The 21811-nt window shown below is 36.6% G+C and overlaps 2 protein-coding genes across 3 annotated transcripts; one reads left to right on the top strand and one right to left on the bottom strand.

Moving 5' to 3' along the window:
* The first annotated feature begins 4828 nt into the window (after positions 1–4828).
* LOC138908653 (uncharacterized) lies at positions 4829–5650 on the top strand. The gene has a single exon (XM_070199334.1). The coding sequence runs from the start codon at positions 4829–4831 to the stop codon at positions 5648–5650; it is 822 nt and encodes a 273-aa protein (XP_070055435.1).
* Positions 5651–8472: 2822 nt separating this feature from the next.
* On the bottom strand, positions 8473–19260 carry LOC104096074 (protein ROOT HAIR DEFECTIVE 3-like). 2 transcript variants are annotated; one of them, XM_009602379.4, is made up of 23 exons: positions 19052–19260; positions 18246–18395; positions 17863–17929; positions 17678–17780; positions 17003–17073; positions 16838–16901; positions 16701–16766; positions 16539–16586; positions 16392–16454; positions 16247–16303; positions 15911–16069; positions 15761–15829; positions 15566–15657; positions 13772–13850; positions 13147–13312; positions 12273–12397; positions 11362–11624; positions 11177–11273; positions 10916–11077; positions 10641–10745; positions 10157–10251; positions 9953–10049; positions 8473–9197 (listed from the first exon to the last, which is right to left on the bottom strand). In XM_009602379.4, the coding sequence occupies exons 1-23, from the start codon at positions 19053–19055 to the stop codon at positions 8946–8948; spliced, it is 2454 nt and encodes an 817-aa protein (XP_009600674.1). In that variant the 5' UTR covers positions 19056–19260; the 3' UTR covers positions 8473–8945. The 2 variants fall into 2 exon arrangements, with proteins under 2 accessions (XP_009600674.1, XP_009600673.1); XM_009602378.4 differs by lacking the exon at positions 19052–19260 and having other exon boundaries at positions 18246–18405.
* Positions 19261–21811: the final 2551 nt, after the last annotated feature.

Raw genomic sequence — 21811 nt, 5'->3', positions numbered from 1 at the left:
CCTCAGGATTTAAAATTTACGTAATTAACGAACTCAAAACTTAGCTTAATTATTGTATTCGTAATTAAAAAATTATATATATTCCTGACTCAGCAATAGAAGCGGAGTCGGTATTTAAAATTTATGTAACGAACTCATAATTTACCTTAGTTTTTGTATTCACAATTAAAATTTATATATATTTAATGAATTTTTTAATACAAATATGATTTAAGTAAAATTGTTGGGTTCGAATTCGTAATTGACTTTTCTAGCTTTGCCTCCGATTAAGGAAGAAATAATTAGAGATCATGAGAAGAGAAAAATGGTAATTTGGTTTTTCTACAGAAGAGGTATTAAATGCGACAGAAACTCAACCCCGAGAGGCCATTAATGGCGAAATGAATACCCAACTGTTGGAACTGTATCATATCAATGCATGGCCGTCCGATTAAACTGATTTCTCTCTACCCGCTGATCAGATCACTTGGACAGCTCACTTATGACTCATACAATTGTATACAACCAGCCAGCCTACACTAACTGCCTGTTATTAAGAGTATAGAAAGATAGAATTGAAGGAAATCTTTAAGCTGTGAAATCTTGATATAGATGTAGTAAATGGACGGGTTAATTTGATTTTGTATGTTTGGGTTAGTGGTGACAAACGGGTGGGCCGGGTCAGATATAAGCGAGTCAAAATGGGTAATGCAAAAACGGATAAATTTTCGATCCGACACATATGGATTCTTGAATATGATTACTTTTGGGAGAATTTCTTGTCTCCTAAACTTGAGGAACCCCCAATTTGAGGCTTTACAAATGTAAAAGTTAAACTCATTAGCTATCCATTGGTTATCCATTTTCTAAGTGAATAATATGATTTTTATCCATATTTGACCCGTTTTTAAAAAATTCATTATCCAACCCATTTTTAGTGGATCATATGGGTGAATAATTATTTTCTTTTAACCATTTTGCCTCCACTAATTTGGGTAATTGGGTTTTTGCATTTGGCCCTCGATAATACTATTTTGACCTGCTTTTATTTAATAGTTTGATCGATCATTTTTTATTCAACGCGTTTGCTCAAATCAATAAATAGATCATAATCCAACCTATTTAAACTTGTACAGTTGAATGAGTTATAAAAAAATAGGTTGTTTTTTGTATCTGTATGTATGATGACTATAGGAAAATTTCAATAGAATGCAACAAAGTCACTTGTAAACTGCATATATATTAACTTCACTTAAAATTGGACAGCTTGTTCATAGAACCAGCCAGCCTACACTAACAGTGACTATTAATACTGAACTGAACCATCAACCCAGCTTGCTCCAGTAAATATATAATCCACCAACGAATACAATTTTCTAGAAAGAAATTAAACATAAACAAGTAGTAACTACTAGCATGCCTGACCAAATTGGTAATTTTAATGTATATAACCGGGGGCGGACCGGGAGCGGGTTCGGTCGAACCCAATAGCTTTTGTTTGAACCTTATATTTATTTTAAAAAATACATTGACCATGTATAAATTATTAATTTAAAACTCACTAACTTAATACAGTTAGAATTTCGAACTCATAAGTTTAAAATTCTGATTTCGCCTCTGTATATAACAAAAAAAATCTAATAAAATTTTACATTATGGTGTGAAGAGGGTAATGTGTAAATTGTGAGGACAGAAAAATTACCCAATATTATGATTTGACCATGATCAAAATATAGTGATCTTTATCTTAGAACCTGACAAGTTTAGAAAAAACAAGAGAACGTGCGCGTCTTGTTATGTTTCTTTCTTTTCGTTTGGGGTACCATGAATTTCAGCTGCATTTGGAAACGTGGTGAGGAAGATTTATTTCATATTTGTTGATGAAAGATAGTATATATGTCACCGCATGAGACAAACATATATTGGGACAAACTTTGGTAAATTAAATGAAGGTGTGAAAATCTAGACCATAAACGTTACGTTAAACATTGACTTCTCTAATCCTTGTTATACAATTATCAAATTTTCTTTTTAAAATAATGATATATTTTTATATTTGTAATTATTTCATTTTAAATATTTTATTTTATATTGTTAATGACATGTTCTTCTAGTCATAGACAAAATATAGTGTTCAGAGCGAAGCTAGAAGCCTCGAACACGTGATACGGGTTCCGCCAAACATACTAATTTTTGCTCAAACTTTATATTTATCTTAAGAAATTTATTAATATGAACACATTATTAATTTAGAATGAAGTAAGTTAAAATGATTAAAATCACGAACTCATAACATTTATATTCTTGCTCGGCGTATGATAGTGTCACAATATGTTTAAGATCACTAACCTATATTAGGTCAAAAATTGTCATATATAAAATGACAAGGAGGAAATACTCCATTAATCATATCGAAAATGTAACTTTTTTTTCCTTACTATCACGATCCACTGAGATTCAGTCCTTTATCGCTACAATTTGTATAATATATTTAAAAAAATGACACTTTTGGCCAACAGAGGACGAGTAGAACCATAGGTCAAATAAATAATATTACACCACAGAGAATTCTAGAAGGATAATATAATATATTGCTAGATACAATAACGAAAATGATGAAACGGGATAGGGGAATATTTAAGCAACAGAGATGGATCCACAGCCCCTAGTAATACCGAAAATATATAAAATATAATGTTTATACATACTGTTGTCTGTTGGCACATGTTTCTGCATACAGTTAGAGTACAGTAGATTATGTTTTTCCATGTTCACCACTATTTTCAGTCAGTCTCCAAATTATTATTATTTTCGTCTCTTCCAAGTGGGAATTAAATGATTATATATACCTGTTTGTTCGTTATAGAAGGAATATAATTCAGAAATGTACACTTGCCCATATATTATATATGTTTACCAAGCATATATAGTTGATTATATTATTTGTATCACCAAAAAAGAAGAAGAAATTCATATATGAAAGGGGGGGGAAAGATTTAAAAAATGGAAACGGGAGTTTAATGTATTGATTATTATTGATCAATAAAGGTGGAGGTGGAGCCCCTAACCGAGTGTATGCATTCAATTTCATATAAATTTTTAACTTTCTTTTTGCTAGCTACCTTCTTCAACAGTATTCTTATTATTTCATCCATCCAGCTGGAAAATTAAATGTTCCTTTTTCTCTTTGTTGGTTAATAAAAGAAAAACTTTCGTTTTTGCAGTAAATGAATCCAACACCTTTATTTATATATTGTCATTTATATGTCAGTACCTTAAGCTTCAAATAGGTCTTTTTTATTTAAGAAATTTACATCTTTCTATCTCATATGCTATATTCGCAGTGTTAATATTCGTCTCGTGAAAAATTTAAAATGTCGTGTTGCTCTTTTAGAAAGATAATTTCTTATGATAATTACATGTTAATTTGGCTTTTAAACTAATCACTTGATTGTGTAATTAATCAAAAAACTTGCTCTTTCTTGATTTGTTACGTATCGTAGGATAGTTTATAGTGTTTATTACAAGTATAGGCGCCTCCTAATTAGTTTTAACTTCAACTTCATATATGTATAGTACATGTTTGCCTTTTACATAATTAAATTTCGGAGTATACTGTGTAAGGGAGGTCAAAGAGATTATATAGGGAAATAGTAGGTAACTGAATTTCTTGCCTTCACCTAATATTATGTTGCAATATTGAATCACAAAACTTTGTTAGATGTCTAGAGAAATAGAAACTTTGAAAGTAACTGCACATTACTATCGTAAGAAAGGTTATAAATTATACCTGTTAATCGGGCCGGGCTGACCCGTTTACAACCCGGTTCAGCCCGGTACTGTAGCATTGGGGGCGGGCTGGGACGGGTTGGGCGGGGAGCGGGTTTCAAACGAACAGTTTTTTGATACCGGTGCCCGCTAACCCGTTAACGGGCTACAGCCCGGTTCAACCCGGTATCCATTACAATTTTTTATTATTATTATTTTCTGGACCGTTGCCAACGGTCAAATTCAAAAATGATTGTTGGCCAACGACCCTTTTTTGCAGAAATGGCCATTTCGGCCTACCCCTAAGAAAATAGCCCCCACACCCCTAATATTTGATAAATTATAATTTTAACATTTTATATATACACACACAAACACACTTCATTGTAATTTGCAAACACACTTCAATTACTTTCAAATTTCAATTTTAAAATTTTAAAATTTAAATTTCAAATTTAAAACTTTAAACTTCAAAGTTTAATTCTAAGCCTTAAAAGTTTGCAAACACTTAAGTATCAATAAAATTGAATAAGAAAAATAAAATTTTCTTTTTTAAAAAAAAATAGCCCGGCCCGGTCCATCCTGCTAAGCCCGAACCCGGACGGACCAAAAAAAATCCGAAAAAGTACAACCCGCTTACAACCCGCTAGCAACCCGAAACGTTAAACGGACGGGCTGAATTTTTTTGTGTATAACCCGTCCCAGCCCGCCCATTAAACACATCTATTATAAATGCACCCCAACTAGACCAAATGTTTGTAACATTTTTCTTTAAAGTTTTGCTTGACCATTGCCCAACATATATGTTCGGTCCATTCAATTTTACTTGTCATGTTTCTATTTTGTGTGCCTCTAAGACATCATAAATAAATAAAAAATTAAACTAATTTACCCTTATCTCTATTCAATAAATGTGCACTCTATCAATATTGTTTACTTATCTACTAAATTACTTATCCGGAGTTTGGTGACCGAGACTTAGATTGATTATTTACTCTGTTGGAAGTCCAATAGAGGTCTTTGCACAGATTGCAAGATCATCCCGAGTGAGAATTTCTCGACCCTTCATAGGCTCCTGGTCATGGACCTTGAGATCACGAGGAAGAGGGCGATGTATAGCCAACATATGATCAAGTGGGGAGCCTTGACAGAAGCTAAAGCGCAGGAGTTGGGGTTCAAGCTGGTGATGACTATGGGGGCTTGGAGGAGTAGTGAGGACGCAAGCGCTATGTGGACCACGACTGCGCAGTGCATTAGGGAAGCCGCGAGAAATGTATTAGGGGTATCAAAGGGTTACTCTAGTGGTCACAAGGGAGACTGGTGGTGGAATGAAGAGGTGCAAGTAAAAGTGGAAACCAAGAAAGTTGTGTATCTGAATCTAGTGGAAAGTGTAAAGGAGGGGGAGAAGAGGGTGAATATGGAGGATTATAAGTTGGCTAAGAAAGAGGCAAAACTAGCAGTTACGGCGGCCAAGACTACAACTTTTAGTCATTTGTATGAGGAACTCGAGGGTCGAGGTGGGGATAAGAGGTTGTCCAGGTTAACCAAGGCGCGAGAAAGAAAGGCGCATGACTTGGACCAAGTGAAGTGCATCAAGGATGAAGAAGGTAGAGTTTTGTTGGATGAGGGGCTTATCCGTCGGAGATGGCAGACCTACTTCCATAGTCTCTTGAACGAGGAGGGAAACATGAGCATCATACTAGGTGATTTGGAACTCTCTGGGAGTCGTTGTGACTTTGAGTATTGTAGGCGGATTAGAGTTGATAAAGTTGAGGAGGCTATGCATAAGATGAGCAGGGGCAAAGCGACCGAGCCAGATGAAATTCCGATAGAGTTTTGGAAGAGTGCGGCAAGGCAGGCTTGGAGTGGCTCAATAGGTTATTTAATGTCATTTTTAGAATGAAGAAGATGCTCGAAGAGTGGAGGTGGAGCACGATAGTTCCTGTATACAAGAATAAGGGTGATATCTAAAATTGCAATAACTATCGGGGTATCAAGTTGCTTAGCCATACTATGAAAGTCTTGGGAGAGAGTGGTAGAGCTAAGGTTGAGGAGGAGTGTGTCTATTTTAGAGAACAAGTTTGGGTTTATGTCGGGACGTTCGACTATAGAAGCAATTCACCTTGTTAGGAGATTGATGGAGCAGTATAGGGAGAGAAAGAAGGACTTGCATATTGTGTTCATCGACTTAGAAAAGACGTACGATAAAGTTTTGAGGGAGGTTTTGTGGAGATGTTTGGAGGATAGAGGTGTACATGTTGCCTACGTTAGGTTGATTAAGGACTTGTATGATGGAGTAAAGATCCAAGTGAGGACGGTGGGTGGGGACTCGGACCATATTCTGGTTATGATGGAGTTGCATCAGGGGTCGGCACACAGCCCTTTTTTGTTTGCTCTGGCGATGGACGTGCTGATGCGCTACATCCAAAGGGAGGTGTCGTGGTGCATGCTATTTGCAGATGATATTATATTGATTGACGAGACACGAGACGGTGTGAACGCGCAATCAGAGGTATGGAGGCAGACCCTGAAATCTAAAGGTTTCAGGTTGAGCAGGACCAAGACAGAATACTTGGAGTGTAAGTTCAGTGGCGAGACTCAAGGAGGGGGAGATGAGGTGAGGTTGGACTCGCAGGTCATCCCTAGGAGAGGGAGTTTTAAGTACCTTGGGTCTATTATTAAGGGGGATGGGGAGATTGATGAAGATGTCACACATCGTATTGGGGCAGGTTGGATGAAATTGAGACTTGCTTCCAGTATTTTGTGTGACAAGAACCACCGAAACTTAAGGGTAAGTTCTACAGAGTAGTGGTCAGACCAACAATGTTGTATGGGGCTGAGTGTTGGCCAGTCGGGATCACTCATGTCCAGAAGATGAAGGTAGCAGAGATGAGGATGTTGAGATGGATGTGCGGTCACACCAGGTTAGATAGGATCATAAATGAGGTTATTCGCAACAAGGTGGGTGTGGCCCCTATTGAGAACAAGATGCTAGAAGCGCGGCTTAGATGGTTTGGTCATGTAAGGAGGATGAGCACAGACGCCCCAGTGAGAAGGTGTGAGAGGTAGACATTGGAAGGCCTACGGAGAGGTAGAGGTAGGCCAAAGAAGAGGTGGGGAGAGGTGATTAGACAAGGCATGGCGCAACTTCAGCTGACAGAGGACATGACCCTTCATAAGAATGTATGGGGGTCGAGGATGAAGGTAGTAGAGTAGGTAGTCTAGAGTGTTCATAACAATAGTATCGGCACGCAGTCTCGCTTTCTATTGGTAGTAGGTTTTTATGACTACCCGTTGTTTACTTTCATTGTTGATCACCTTATTATCTTGTTATTTTTATTCTACTTTTATATGCTTTTTGGTAATGTCCCTTCTTGTCTATATTTTTATTAATGTGGTGTTTATGCTTTCTTGAGCCGAGGGTTTATTGGAAACAACATCTCTATCCTCACAAGATAGGGGTAAGGTCTGCGTACACACTACTCTCCCCATATCCCACGATGCGAATAATACTGAGTATGTTGTTGTTGTATCTACTAAATTAAGTTTTTTCTTTTTTACAAGTAATGATAACTCTACTAAATTAAGTAATCGGATAGTCGAACTAGCTAGGCCTCCAGTCCACCCACCTTCCAATAAAAGCTTTAGAAAAAGGTTCGGTAATTGCTCTCAAGATCCCAAGGAATCACAAAAAGAGGGATAGTGGTACTGAAAACATAGCTTAGTAAAGGCATAACTACTCCCCTATTAACAAATAATTGAGAATTGTCCACCAAAGGTCCAACCACTATATAGCTAGATAAATTAATATGTTACGCAGCTTTTAACATCATTGAATTTTGAAAATGGGTTAGATCCTAGATGGTCTTAAATTTGGTCATATTTACTTATTTAGAGGGTCAAGTTCGTGCCCAACCTATGACTGCAAATAATTGATGGTCCACACTCTCTTCTTATGGTTAGGGACTATTTCACCTGTTTTTATGGCTGTATTTTCTGATTTTGTTTGTAGAAACTTTTAAACACGTTTTTCTTTTTGTTTTTTAATGGAAAGGTTTCATCAAATGAAAGAAATTAATTATCTTGTTTGCGTAAATCATTTTTGTATCATTATTACTCCAAATCACTTCTTTGGTTGACATATAATCGAGCAGTTACACTCCTTTCTAGATGCGCAGAAAACGTTAAAAATAATAGCACGGGAAAAATAATATTGTATAGTCACTCCTAAAATAATAGCAGAATATATATATATATATATATATATATATATATATATATATATATATATATATATATATATCAAGGGGAAAATGATACTCCCTCCGTTTCAAGTTACATGAACTCATTTGACTGGGCACGGAATTTAAGAAAAGAGAGAAGACTTTTGAACTTATGTAAAATGAGACACATATATTTTGTGTGGCTATAAATCATTGCATAAAGGTAAATTGTTTCCAAATAAGGAAAAAAATAATTTTTTTTGACACAGACTAAAAAAGAAATAGGTTCACATAAATTAAAACGGAGGGAGTAATTAATTAGAAAACGAGAAGAAATATATTGACCATCAATACTTAGTCTAGTGATAAAAGTCTCACACATTTCCCCGTGTGTATCCACTATATAGTGGAATATTTTTAAAAAAAGAAAATAAAAGGAATACACATTATGGAAGGGTACAAATTACAAAATAAGCAAGACTTCTAAGAGAAGCTGGAAACATTTCAATAATTTCTCTAATGAATTTGACGAAAATCCCATCTCATTAGAATATAGTTTGATATCTTCTGTCACTTATCCATAAATAAAATACAGACATCATATTATGCTTCTCATAAGAAAAAATTTGATGGCAAACAGGAGAACGATAAAAAAACAAAGCCAGAAAAGGAGGACCCTCTTAGTTTACCAACAAAAGAAATCAACGGACATCTATAGGTTGGGGCAAAAGTGGGCAGAAGGTTAATAAGAAAAAGAAAGAAAAGAAAACTAAAACACAACCTATTCAGTGGGGACTTCTTTCATGACAACACAAGCCCCAGTTTACAAAAATCAACGCCTTTAGTTTCTGATTCTTCACACATGCTTTGCCTCTAAAGGTGAAAGCCCTCAGGCAGAATCGCGCACCATATAGCATCCGGATGAGCAGAAAAACTTTGCTGTCGCAGAATAAGAAAGGCTCTATAAACAAAAACTTACTGCATTTTGTCATGTAACGAGGAGCTAGAGTATTCTGTTCCATTTTCTGAAGTTACTTCAGATGTAGCACTTGTTGACACATCACCATTATCATTCGTGCTAGAGCTACCGCGGAAGCTCTTTGATGCAACGGCAGGGTTACGTTGAGTTTCACCACTTGCCACTCCTTGTCCTTCCTCTGCTAGTTTTCTAAGAAGATTCATGACTGTAGGAAGCAACTTCGTGGATAAGGAGAGAACTCCAGGAAGCTGCCAAAAAGCATCAAGAAGATCACATCAAATGAGATAATAATGAAAAAGATCCTAGTAGGGAGTGCTTCCTCCTTTAATGGGCCTTACGCGGGCGCGAATCTGGGATTAATCGGGGCTCCAATACGGGTACCCGACACCAGGTGGTAAACCAAAATAAATACCGAAAGACCGTGAACCTAAAGGTATACTTCTTGCATAGCTTGGAAACTAGAGAAATGACGAGAAAGAAAGGAAAAGTTATACCAACATTTTCCTTTCTGTTGCTGTGTTTGTTTGGATGATAGAAAAGAAAATGAAAGAGAATCATTTCCCTTCCGGCTCACAAATTTACTTTTTACGAGAAGGAAAAGTCACAGGTTTTCCTCTTTCTTTCTTGTTTTCCACCCAAACCAAGCAAAGTAAAGAAAATAAATTTCTCTTCCTTTCCCTAGTTGTTGCCTAACGTAGGGTAAAACATCTCCAGGAAAATAAACTTACGAACTGAATCACCAAGGAAAGATCAAAACTTCATTAATTCTCTTTTTGTAACTTTGTCAAAAAGGATTATTAGAATGTCACTTGCAACTGAAAATTATCACTGTTGTCCTTAAAGAATGTAGAAAAATTATTCAAATAATCTTTCTAAGAAGCGACGAACAAGAGCTTGTAACAGTTATCTGGTTGAATTGCCTTTTTTAAAATTAGGATATTTGGTTGAATTGCTTCTAGTACACAAACATTAGAACTCTAGGAATATCAAATTCAATACTTACAACTCCATTGCGGAATTCGCCTGAGATGTCCAACTGCACCCAAAGGGCTTTAAATAGCAAATAGGCGACGAATATAACCCCCAAATATAATGGATTTCTGGAAAAAGTAAAACCCAATATGAGCTATGAGTTAAACCATGTTATGCTGTAAAAACTGGGGCGGGGTGTTGGGGGCAATCATGAACTACAAGTCAGAAAGGATACCTTAAAAGTGTCATGAATTCATTGAATCCCAAAATCACCATGGCAGCAATTGCCCATGGAGGTGGTAACCAGTTATTATTTCTCTTGCTAGCCTCCTGAAAGTAGAATAAAAGAAAATCAGAAGCAATCAAGAAGAAAACGCAAAGATTATCAATGCCAGGATACAATCAAAAGGTAGTTAGGTACTCTCCAACTTTTCAGCTCTCAAAATTAGAATTCACATGCATAGCATGAAGGACAATCAACCTCCACGTGTTACATCCCCCTCTTTGATGCAAAAAACAAATCTCAGATGTTCGATGGACAAGATTTCACTCCGAATGTTCTAATCCTATTATGAACTGAAAATACCCAGCATCACTCTGTACCTTCTATTATTATTAAAACTTTCAGAACATATATAACCGACAATCAAACAAGCACATACAAGAATGCACTATGATAAAAGCAGAAAGAGATGCACAATAGCATCTAAATATCTTGCCTGAGCAGCAATGGCTTGTGAAACAACATATTCAGTCTCTGTCTGAAATTGTCTCCATAAAGACTTGCACTGGACAGGAGTAATCAAAGTTTTTGATGGAGGGACCTGCAGTATAAATTGACCACAAGATAAAAAAATTTATGGGCTGAACTACACCATGCAAAGATTACTTCATCATACAAAAAGGGAAAGAATGTGTCTTCCCCTTTTTGTTGAACACATTTTTTTTCCTTACAAAAAGCTTCCAAGATGAACCACATAAGTAGGCCAGTTACCTCATTCCAAGTGCTAGAGGCCAGAGGATCAACTGATGTAATGCTCCTTGCAGAGGAAGCACCTGCTTTTCCATCCACAAGAGCAAGGGAAAGTGTTTTGTCTATATTATCACCCTCATCGTCCAAGCGAACTGCGGCCATAACTGACAGGAGCTTCAGAGACTGGGAGAAAATTGAAAAAGTCAGCACAAACTTAAAGGTAATAATTGAAAAGCGAAATCACACACCAAGAAAAGGAAAGTTTATTTCAGTCAATCATACAGCTGATCGTGCAGTTTTAGTAATTGCTCGAATATCTTCCTTGCCAGTCCAAACTCGTGGCATTGAATCCTGATCATGGCTGAATAATGTTGAAAACCTGACAATAATTTTCAGCTCAGCATAGTAGTTTGTATTGTAAATAATTTATGTCAGAGCAGTAGAACAAGATCAACTCATGTCCGCACCTGTCCTTCATGCGAATCAAGACCCTTCCAGCTTCTTCCTTTGTCTTTGCTTCAACTACTCCACGTGCATAATCTTTTAATCGCAAAATCATATTATCCCTACTTTCTTCATCCATTTCAAAACCAGAAAGTGCAGCAGCAAAACCCGAGATTGCCGTGTCAGTCTCACGCTGAAGCAGTTTTCTTATTGCTGGCCATGTATCATCACTAGCTCCATCTAAAAGAGCCTCAACAGGTCCAGCTAATGCCTCGTTCAGTTTCGTCTAGACAAAAAATATTTCATCAGTTCCAGCATATCTATATCTAAAAAAAGAATCTCAAATGGTCCATGTGGTTTGTCAAAGAAAAATGTTGCACCAGCCATTCAGCTATCAGATGCAACCAAGTGATGGCATGTTCCCTTATTGAGGGATGGGGAAAAAAAATTAAAAGTCCCATGTATATCCAATGCCCTCATTTTCACCTCAAAATCCTAGAACAGAACACTACAAAAATTGAGGTAAGTTCCTACAATTTTTGCCATTAATGTTGTTTAATATAATGGACTTTGGACCTAACTCCTCCTAGAAGTTAAATGAGGAGGAGTTAAATGAGGTGAGGATTGTCCAAGCAAGTTGGACATATGGGTGTGAATAACTTAAGGATCTAACATTGGATGAAACAACAGGGATATGTTTGGGTCTAGGTTTGGGTCTGGCTCTGATATAATGTTAAGAAAATGAGCCTTGAGCCTACTCAACCTCAAAAGTTAGCTTAAGAAGTGAGGATCTCCAAACTACACAAGGAGACGACAGGTGATAGCCACAAGTTAGCTTAAGAAGTGAGGATCTCCAAACTACACAAGGAGACGACAGGTGATAGCCACAACATGAGAACTAATGCTAAACTATAGAGGTTGTCAAACTTCATACCTCATAGAGGGATGTAACTTCAGCCAGCTTGGCGCTACGAACTTCAGCAATATGAGCATCTACATCACGCCTCAGCTTATCCCTCACTCTAGATGAGTCCCATTTTGCTTGGTCGATAATAGCATCTACAAAATAATGCATCAGCTGTCAAATTTCAAAAAGCAAGCTGCTAACATTAAGCTCAACATTTCACTCCCCACACAAATTATCACCCATTAAAGCTTTCCAATCTTGGGGCATTTCATTAACTACAAGGAAAAGTAATAATAAACGCTAGTTTCCTATGAATGCTGAAAGTCAGCAAGTGATACAGCAATCTCTTTGCAAAAATACTTTTCTGGTTTGGTATATCCAGTCAGAGAAGTTGCTATTTCTCCAAGAGAGGGGAAGAAGAATATGTCAACAGTCATTGCAGTTCAAATTACATGCCTCCAAGAAGATATAGAAATGGGTACCATATAGCAACAAAAGAACATAAGAAATTTACCCTCCAACCCTAAGTGAACACTTCAATAAATAATCTTTAGTAAGTTCAAATTACATGCATCCAAGAAGATATAGAAATGGGTACCATATAGCAACAAAAGAACATAAGAAATTTACCCTCCAACCCTAAGTGAACACTTCAATAAATAATCTTTAGTAAGCAACTACTTCAACTAAAAAAGTTTGTCAGCTATACAAGTGTATTCCTAGAGAAACAGCAGCTTTTATGACTAGGCTCCCTACATAGAGATGGGGTATCAGCTCCTCAATCTTTTTTATTACCTTGGGGAAGGAATTGCAAGCGAAGGATATTATTCCCTCCTCAGAGGAAAAGATATAAATCAAGCGAGGTAAACCAGTAACCGCAATGGCAGGTTATAGTCTGTACCTGTGCATTCTTCATCAAACCGGGAGATAAAAGACTCGGTGCATTCATGAGCAGCCAGAGCAAACCCTTTACCCCCCTTCAATGCCTTATCAAATGCTTCTTTGAATCTTTCAAAAGTGTCAGATCGTATGTGTCCCAGCATAGATTGGTAGGCTGGTTGGACAAGCTACAACAAAAAGGAAGGATAAATCAGGAGTCGATCGCAATCAAAAAAATGACCCTCCGCTTTGAGGAAAAATAAGTAAGCATTAGCATTTACATCATTAGCTCAAGGAGTACCATTAAACTAGAAATTTAGCATGTGAATATATTTGGTTGACTCTAAGAAGGCCAATCCTCACAAGGTAGGGGTAACGTATGCGTACACACTACCCTCCCCAGACCCCACGGTGTGGGATAAGACTGGGTATGTTGTATTGTATATATTCTAAGAAGGCTGAAGATATCTCTATAAGACACAGGAATCCAGCAAGTTTGGTTGGTCAATCATCAAAATTAACACAGGAATCCAGCAAGTTTGGTTGGTCAATCATCAAAATTAGAAAGGTTAATGCAGGGAATATACCCAAAGGTTGGGTGTATGTAGTAAAACAAGTTTAGGAGAGAGCAAAGCCTAGCCCGGTACCTGCAGCAATTTCTCTTCCAACTGCTTTCGCTTTGAGGATCTAACCCCTTCCTCAAAGAAGGTAGCCTCGGCATCATACCTGAGAAGAAGAAAATCTTATTTTCCATGTGCACCCTGCTTATAATGTAAATATGCATACATGAAGACAATCATAACATACATACCAAGGGAGAAAAATTGTAAGAAGAAATGAATTCAGCAAAAAATTACTCTACATTTCAAATCTAGCACGAGATATACAAGACAATGTATAAACTATCCAGAGGTGGACCTTATGTTACATTTAACATCAAATCTAAAGTTTGCCAGGGGTGTTTTTAGCCTTAGCAGTGACTTCTATATCAGAATAAAGATAAGAGACTCAGAGAACTTCGAAGTTCAAAAAAATCCTAATTTCCTTTAAAATAAATAATATAATCAGAGTGGAATGGATACAAAGGATTCACATAGCGGGACCGCAACTAATTTATGGTTCACGCATAGCTGATCGATTGTTTTGATATAGAAAGCCTAGAAAAAATAAGGAACAAACAAATTTATAAAATTTATTTTAAAAAAATGGACCAGCAGAACGCCAGGCAGGGTAGCAGCAGTATTACCTTCTTTTTTTTAATAACCAAGAAATCGCCGAGCGCCTGTGGCGCAAGGTTCAAAAATCAGTGGATAATGGGCACACCCCTCTACCCTTCTCCACTTAAATACCAGGCTTTTGTCTACAGCAGACTGTGATTTCCTCCTAACCCACATATTATGCGTTGCGCTCTTACCACTAGACCAAACCCCTAAGGCATGGCAGCAGTATTACCTGGCCATCATCATTAGTTTAAGAGAAGAATCGAAAAAAGACCATAGAGAAAGAGAGCATATGAGCCCATAAAAAAGCGTAGTAGAGGGGAATGAAGGGAGATTAGAGCTGGGTGTAGGGAGGAAGAAAAAGAAAAAGTAGTTTACCAGAGGGAGTTCTCCTATGCTAGAAAGGACGAGAAGATGGATGGAAGGAGGAACACTGAGTGGTTTGCTTCCTTTATTTTATACCCTAGGTTTTAAGTAATCATTTTGTAGGAATATTCAGAGGGATATTATGCACACAACCCCAAGAATTTCACTCCACTCAGACAGTAAATCCAGATACAAAAACACAGTGAGATGGTGGATCATCCATAGCCGGCCACAATATCCACATACCTAATAACCCCTTACAACTATTTATCAAAAGAAAAAGAAACCTTCACTCTAGCATGACATATAGAAGACAATGTATAAACTAGCCATCCGAATCTCTTTGCTTTCCAACAATTATGCTAAATGAACATAAGGTCCACCACAACTTCAAACATGGTTCTGGTGTATCATCAATCTAAACATCATGCTCCACCAGCTTTACCTTCTCCAACACCTTAATCTTTAAACTGGTACAATCAGATAATCAAAGAAGGGAGAACCACATGATAAGAATACTAATTCAAGCATTCTTGCAGAGAAACTAGAGACAGTTAAAACCAATCAGTCTTTCTTTTGTCCTCAACTCTCTTAATGTTATACTCTACTCGCAGTTTTTCATATTACCATAAGCTTTATCAAATAAGATGAATTGTGGTGACCAGCTATATTCTCCTTTTGTTCTCCTTGCTCAAACCACAAGAACGCTTATATGCATCCTTTTGGAAGGCAAGAAATTCACATTAGGAGCATCCACTACAGATAAGCTTCACGCATGAAAATTACTAGCACACAGACATTCTTCGTTTCTTTCTAGAAGTACCATTCTATACCGCATGAAAGTATTGTCCTTACTCTGATAGACAAGTGTCTAAAATTGAGCTGAGCTTCCGTCCAAAGCCCCGTACGGAGTGAGAATGTACTGCCTCTTCTAATTGACACCATTCCTAAAACAATGTCAATTACTTTACAATGAGCGGTGATCTCTAAAATAGAAGACAAAACAGAACAAGGTATAATTTAAATAAACCTCAAAACAATTCTGTGTACCTCATTTGTGGTGAAAGAAGCATATTTTTCATTGGCAATCTCTTCACAGCGCACCGTAGCTACCATAACCTGCAATTAGATCAAAATCGTGTATGTCAGAAACACATGGATAACTGATAGTTCAATAGCAGTAGATCTTCGGGTTATAACCTTATGGGCAGGCAGGTCAAGGTCCTTGTTCTCCTTTATAACCTTCCATATCTGTTGTGCACTAAATGAAAAGCCTGAAGCAGGAACAACACCCCGCCTATCTCCAGCAAGCCCACCAGGTGCAATGGAATGAAAGAAGCGTTGTCTTAGACTAGCGACCTTAAAAGAAACAAGAAGGGAAGTAAACCAGAGTTAATTAAACAAAATAGTAGATCTTCTAATTTGATCATTGGCTACAACCTAGACAAAATAACCAAATAAGATAAGTGGATATGAAATACTAAAAAGGAACATATAATAATCAATGAATTCTCAAAAATTACAATTTTCATATACCTGCTCGTTGAATTGTTCTTCCTTCTCTTCATAACTAGAAAGAGCCACGACCTCGACCTGGACATCCAGTCAAATTTCACAAATCTGTGAGCAGACAAACAGACAGCAAGAAAGTAACAGCAGATCAAATTTTAATGCCACTCACATTAAAAAACTCACTTAACGGTGTTTCCTTATGAGCTTGCGGCTTTGGGACAGAATCCCATATCTACAAAGTCCAGAACAGTATGATGAAATCAATAGTGTAGAGTCCAGACGGAGACACATAATAAGAGAATCATGAATATGGTACCTTTTGAATGTCTTCCCTTAGAACAGGTTCCAAATTTTCGAGGGGAGTCTACAAACAAAAGTGAAAAAACAACCTACTTAGTTCTCACAGGACCTCCAGCTTTATAAATGGCAGAATTTCCTTAACCTGTTAAAACATTTATGAGAGAAGAAGGCACCTTACCCTTGTTTTGTCACGAATAACAAACATCAATGTCGTTTTACGCGGACTAAATAACCGCATCATAACCTGTTCAAGATATAGTAAGTAATAAAACATCCAGAAGGAATATTCGAAAAAGAAGCTTCTCTGTACTTTACCTGGAAAACAGTCTTCAAAAGAGGCTTATTTGCAGCCTGCTCACGACCAATGTCATGACACCACCTGAATTTTTAAACTTTTGAGCCACCAATGCGTAATTCTTTTCTGGCTTTAATTTATCAGAAGTCCATGTACTATCTATTTCACAGAATAGAAGAACTTACATGTTGATAAGCACTATATCAGAAACAGCAAGTGCAAATAAAGCGCTCTGCTTTTCAAATGCAGTGTCATCCTAAAAAAAAACATAAAGCCTAAATGAGAAAAGATCTGCTCAATTAATAGTTGCTCCACCAAACCAAGGATATGCAGGGACCATCTCAAATTTTGGTTTGGTCAAAATTAATCACAGAATAGATTATGGTTCCCGCTTACCAATATGTCAAGCAATGAAATCCATACACAACTTCGGACAAAATGCTACTATTAACACAAAGAACAGCGGAAGTGCAAGGTAAAAGATCTCAATAGACCGGAATCTACTGAAAAATGTTAAAAATTACTCAATGAGTTTGTCACGTAATACTACAAAGAGGATGCTACAAAGATTTGAAACTAATCTTCATAGAATGAGATGTAGGATTTATTAAAATTCTAATGTAATGCAGGACACTGAAAAGAAGGGATGTCAAATAAACAGATGGCCACTTTATTTTTCAACAAGTTTAAGCCAAAAAAAAAAAAGGTTCCATAGTGACACCAGTCATCTGAACCCTTATCAAAGGTGTACAGCACTTGGGAAAAATGCTTTAAGGATAATATGCATCTGGTCACACGATATAAATGATGGAACAACAACGCTAAAGTAAATCTTCTTATATTAAGTATTTTCAACACACCTCTCCTCGTTCTCTACCATCTGTTCCTTCTAAATCCATAACAATGGTGCAAGGTTCAATGCCAACACATCGAGCCATCCAAATACCTTTTGTGGTTTGTGACCTAGAAAATACTTAATTCCGTCAGCTCATCTGCAATGAAACAGCAGAGATCTAGCAAATAAAATAATGCACTAAATACATACCTTCCCTTATAGGCATCCATCTCTCTAAAGTTAGTACGAAAAAGATGATTTAACAGTGTACTCTTCCCTGCATTATCCCAGTTGAATTTTGTCAGTATTGGCAAAACAATATAATAGCATTGATTCCAAAAAGAACATTAAACGATGATTAGTATAGGCAAGGAGAAAGGAAGCAATAAGGAAACCCCGACAAAAGAGGAGGGGATAAGACTTGAGGTTTTCAAGACGTGGATCAGATCCGGTATTCGTCAAAGACATGAGGCACTCGCAGACATGGACATAAAGATATGATTTTGATTTGGACCTATTGTTCATCTAGCTTCATCAAGCTAAATGGAAGTCATGATATTCCAAAGTGGTAAATTTCGAGAGAGAATTCATACCGCTACTTTGTGGGCCCATAATGGACACTACAGCATATGAAAGACCACATTCTGCCAGTTTAACTTCCTTCATGAAGTTATCAACTCCGGCAACATTAAAGCCACCATCCCCGTCAATGAGATGAGTTGAACAACACCCATCCTTATTATCTGAAAGCATTAGAGTATAAAGAAGTTAACAAAAACTCAACTTATGAACATGAACAGAACTAATAACCTTCAATAAAGTATCATAATACTTCATAAAAAGTTGATGCAGAAAAGCTGAACGTCGATCAGGCTATATTAAGTGGGTAACATTTTTAAATCCATCGATAGACCGCAATTTTAAAAAAAAAGGAATTTGACTATTCTGTATCAGTTCAAAACAGAATACTTCCTAAAGTAGTTAATCTTCAGCAACCAAACTATTCCAACTGGAAAGCATGCATGAGCTATAAACCCAATTACATCTACTAAATCACCAAATCAAAAGCAATTCAATTTCAGTCCAATAATTAGACAAACTGCAGTCTACCAAAAGAACTATAAATAATCAAATGCAATCAACAAAGACCAAGCAATCAAGATCAAGATTTAACAGAAATCAAAGACCCAATAAACAAATAACCAATTTTTTACCTTACTTATAAAAAAAGGAAAAAAAACAATCTTTCTAAATAAACCCAAGAAAAGGGCTAAACCGTGAAAACCCATTAATAAATAGCATTCGGTTATACAAATATGAGTAAATGGATCATCAAATTTTGCGGGGTTTAGATAGTAGTATAAAATGGATCGGAAGATGAGAAAGTAGAGGAGCATACCCATCTGAGAAGTAGAGAGAGCTCGCTCGATCAAATTGAGAAGAGAAGATCGCTAAGAGTTGAAACTTGAACAAGGGGAAGGAGAGTAGACAAAGTGCGATCGATCTCAGATGGGAGCAACGCCTCCTCTTTGTTGTCTTAAAAAGTGCGCTGGACTATCCGATGAACAGAGGGAAAAGTAGGCAAAGCCAAAACAAAAAGAACAATACAAAGAGTAGTAAAATTTTACAGAGCTTAGGAAAATGGTTGCTTATGATTCTTTTTTTTCTTTTTCTTTTATGATTACGAGTTCTTCCTTTTTTGCCCTTTTCGTCCTCTTAACAAAAAAGTCAATTTTTTATTGGTCGAAAATTCAAATAAACTATTTTGCTAACTAAGAAAGAGTACATTATTTTCTGTTTTCTCTTTTTCTTTTTTTGTTTTGACAAAATAAATAGAAGAAGATATAACATTTAATCTTTCAAGAGAGGAACATCCGTCTTTCATGAGTGAATATAATGAAAATACTAAAATTTATTTTTAAAAAAGATTAGCAATCATTACTAATTTCCCTCATAGTTGCCTTTTGGATCAATGATAAAAGTGCAAAGAGGATGACAACATAGAATTAAATGTTGCATAATATGCAAGTTTTTTTCATTTTTTGGTGGAAGATAACTATTAATTTCAAATTTACAACAAATGCCTTCATAAATCAGTACAATTTATATCTATTTATTACTTTTTTTCTGCAGCTAATAATCCAATGTTTTTAAATTAAAAAAAATAGAACATGGGCAAAACGTACTGCAATATTGATTTTCATGTCAACCATGGGAAATGGGATTTGATCAGTTGAAGAATCATGATTTCATGAGTGGGTAAAAAGTAAAAGCTTTAACTGGCTCAGACCAATTACCATACCGCCTCAATGTTTAACCAATATCGCCGAAGGACTTTTTAGGGCTGGTTTGGTACAAGATATACGAAATAATTAATTTCGAGACTAAATTTAAAAAGAATTTATTTTATATTTGATTGAAAAAAAATGTAATATAGTTAATTTCGAAATTAGTTATTTCGAGATTATAATATTTTTTTATTTACATAAAAAGATAAAATGATAACTAATACTAAAATAATTAGTCGGAATAACTTCTTTCCAACGAAACAACCCCTTCCTGTTTAATTCGAATACTTGAAAAAATATAAAAGTAAAAGGTACTCATATAAGTTTTAAATAAAAAGACAAAAAGGGAAAATAGTAGTGATGAACATCTAATAAGATGACCGGGTAAGCACCGACATGAGGCCCACCAACCGCCCATCTAAGCTTTTTAGAAAAAGAGCGATGCCCATCGGACGGCGCGTCTGGGCGCACGCCATTTAATGATTCGGGAAATGCTGTCACACTTTTTAATAGAAAAACTTTAACAAAAATGATCCCTTGTGTTTTTTATGTTGTCCTTATAGATATTGTTAAGCAATTCTGATCTCTAAATTTATCGAATGTGAAAAAAAAATTGTTTCGTTAATTATTCAGAAAATTTCATTTATTATATTTAATAGAAATTATTTAAAAAATATAATACTTAAATACCAGAAAAATCACGTCAAATCTTAGGAACTTTTGTATACGGGAAAAACCGGGGATAACCTACACCCTAATTTTTCGATAGGTCAAACGAAGCAAAAGCATGATTATATGGGGTCGGAATCGAAGCCGGAACGCCTCGTACGAAGGCCCACACAGAGTGATCGCCGCCGGGCTTGATAAGACATTACTTCTCTGATCCCGGAACGAGCTCCGAGACCTCGGAAAAACACAATAACAGTTACACACGACCAATAGCGGGGCGCGATATTGGATATCACGACGCATATCTCGGCCCGTATCGGCAGCGGATCAGTGATTAATAAAAAATAAGAATTTTTACCTTTCTTAGAATTGTACTAGGGGTGAAACTCTCCTGCTATATAAAGAGGGATAATTTTTATTTAATGGACATATTGTAACACGGATATCAATGCAATAAAAACTATTTTCTCTGTCTTCTAGCTATTGAAAAGATCTTATTTTAATCATAGTTCTTCATAAGCATCTCGCTTTGAATCGAGGGTCCGGTCGAGGGCGAAATCTTTGTTAAGTTAAAGTCCGTGCTAGAACTCAAAGTCACAACTGGTTTGGTTATTTACCTCATCTTTAATTCGTTTATCTAACATTCTTAATTACTTGTGTTGAATCAATCCACATATCCTTAAAACCGCGTACAAATTTAATTGTTATCCATTTTAAGCGTAAACAGTTTGGGGTTAAGGATAATAGTGGTGGTTTGACACAAATCTCCAGAACTCACTATATTTTGCACTTGTTCTTTAAGGTCTCAATTTCAGGTCAGCTTAAAAATGTCGAATTCTTAGTCCGCTCACTCGAACGTTGAGGATGGGTTTGTCCATCATGGTGAAAACAACAATCTGGTGCATAGCAATAAGGTGCCTCCTGCTGATCCAAACGGGGTCCCAGTCGTAGACCAGTCGATGCTAACTCACAAGTGACCATCGACGCCAACCTGCCTATCGACCCCGAAAATAGCATTCGCAGAGGAGCCCGACCAACGGTTCAAGGAGCACCCGAAGGCGAAAGTGACGAGGTCAGTCTGCAATTGATCTCCGAAATGTTGCAGGCTCAACATACGGAGATATCACAGCTGCAAAACCAAAGTCGCGCCCCCAGTAGAGTTGAAGCCGAATTACCCCGGGAAAACACCCGAAGAAATGAGC

This window comes from Nicotiana tomentosiformis, chromosome 3 (genome assembly GCF_000390325.3).
Source record: "Nicotiana tomentosiformis chromosome 3, ASM39032v3, whole genome shotgun sequence".
Lineage (NCBI taxonomy): Eukaryota > Viridiplantae > Streptophyta > Magnoliopsida > Solanales > Solanaceae > Nicotiana > Nicotiana tomentosiformis.
Note: the sequence above shows the minus strand (reverse complement) of the source record. Positions and strands in the feature narration are given on the sequence as shown.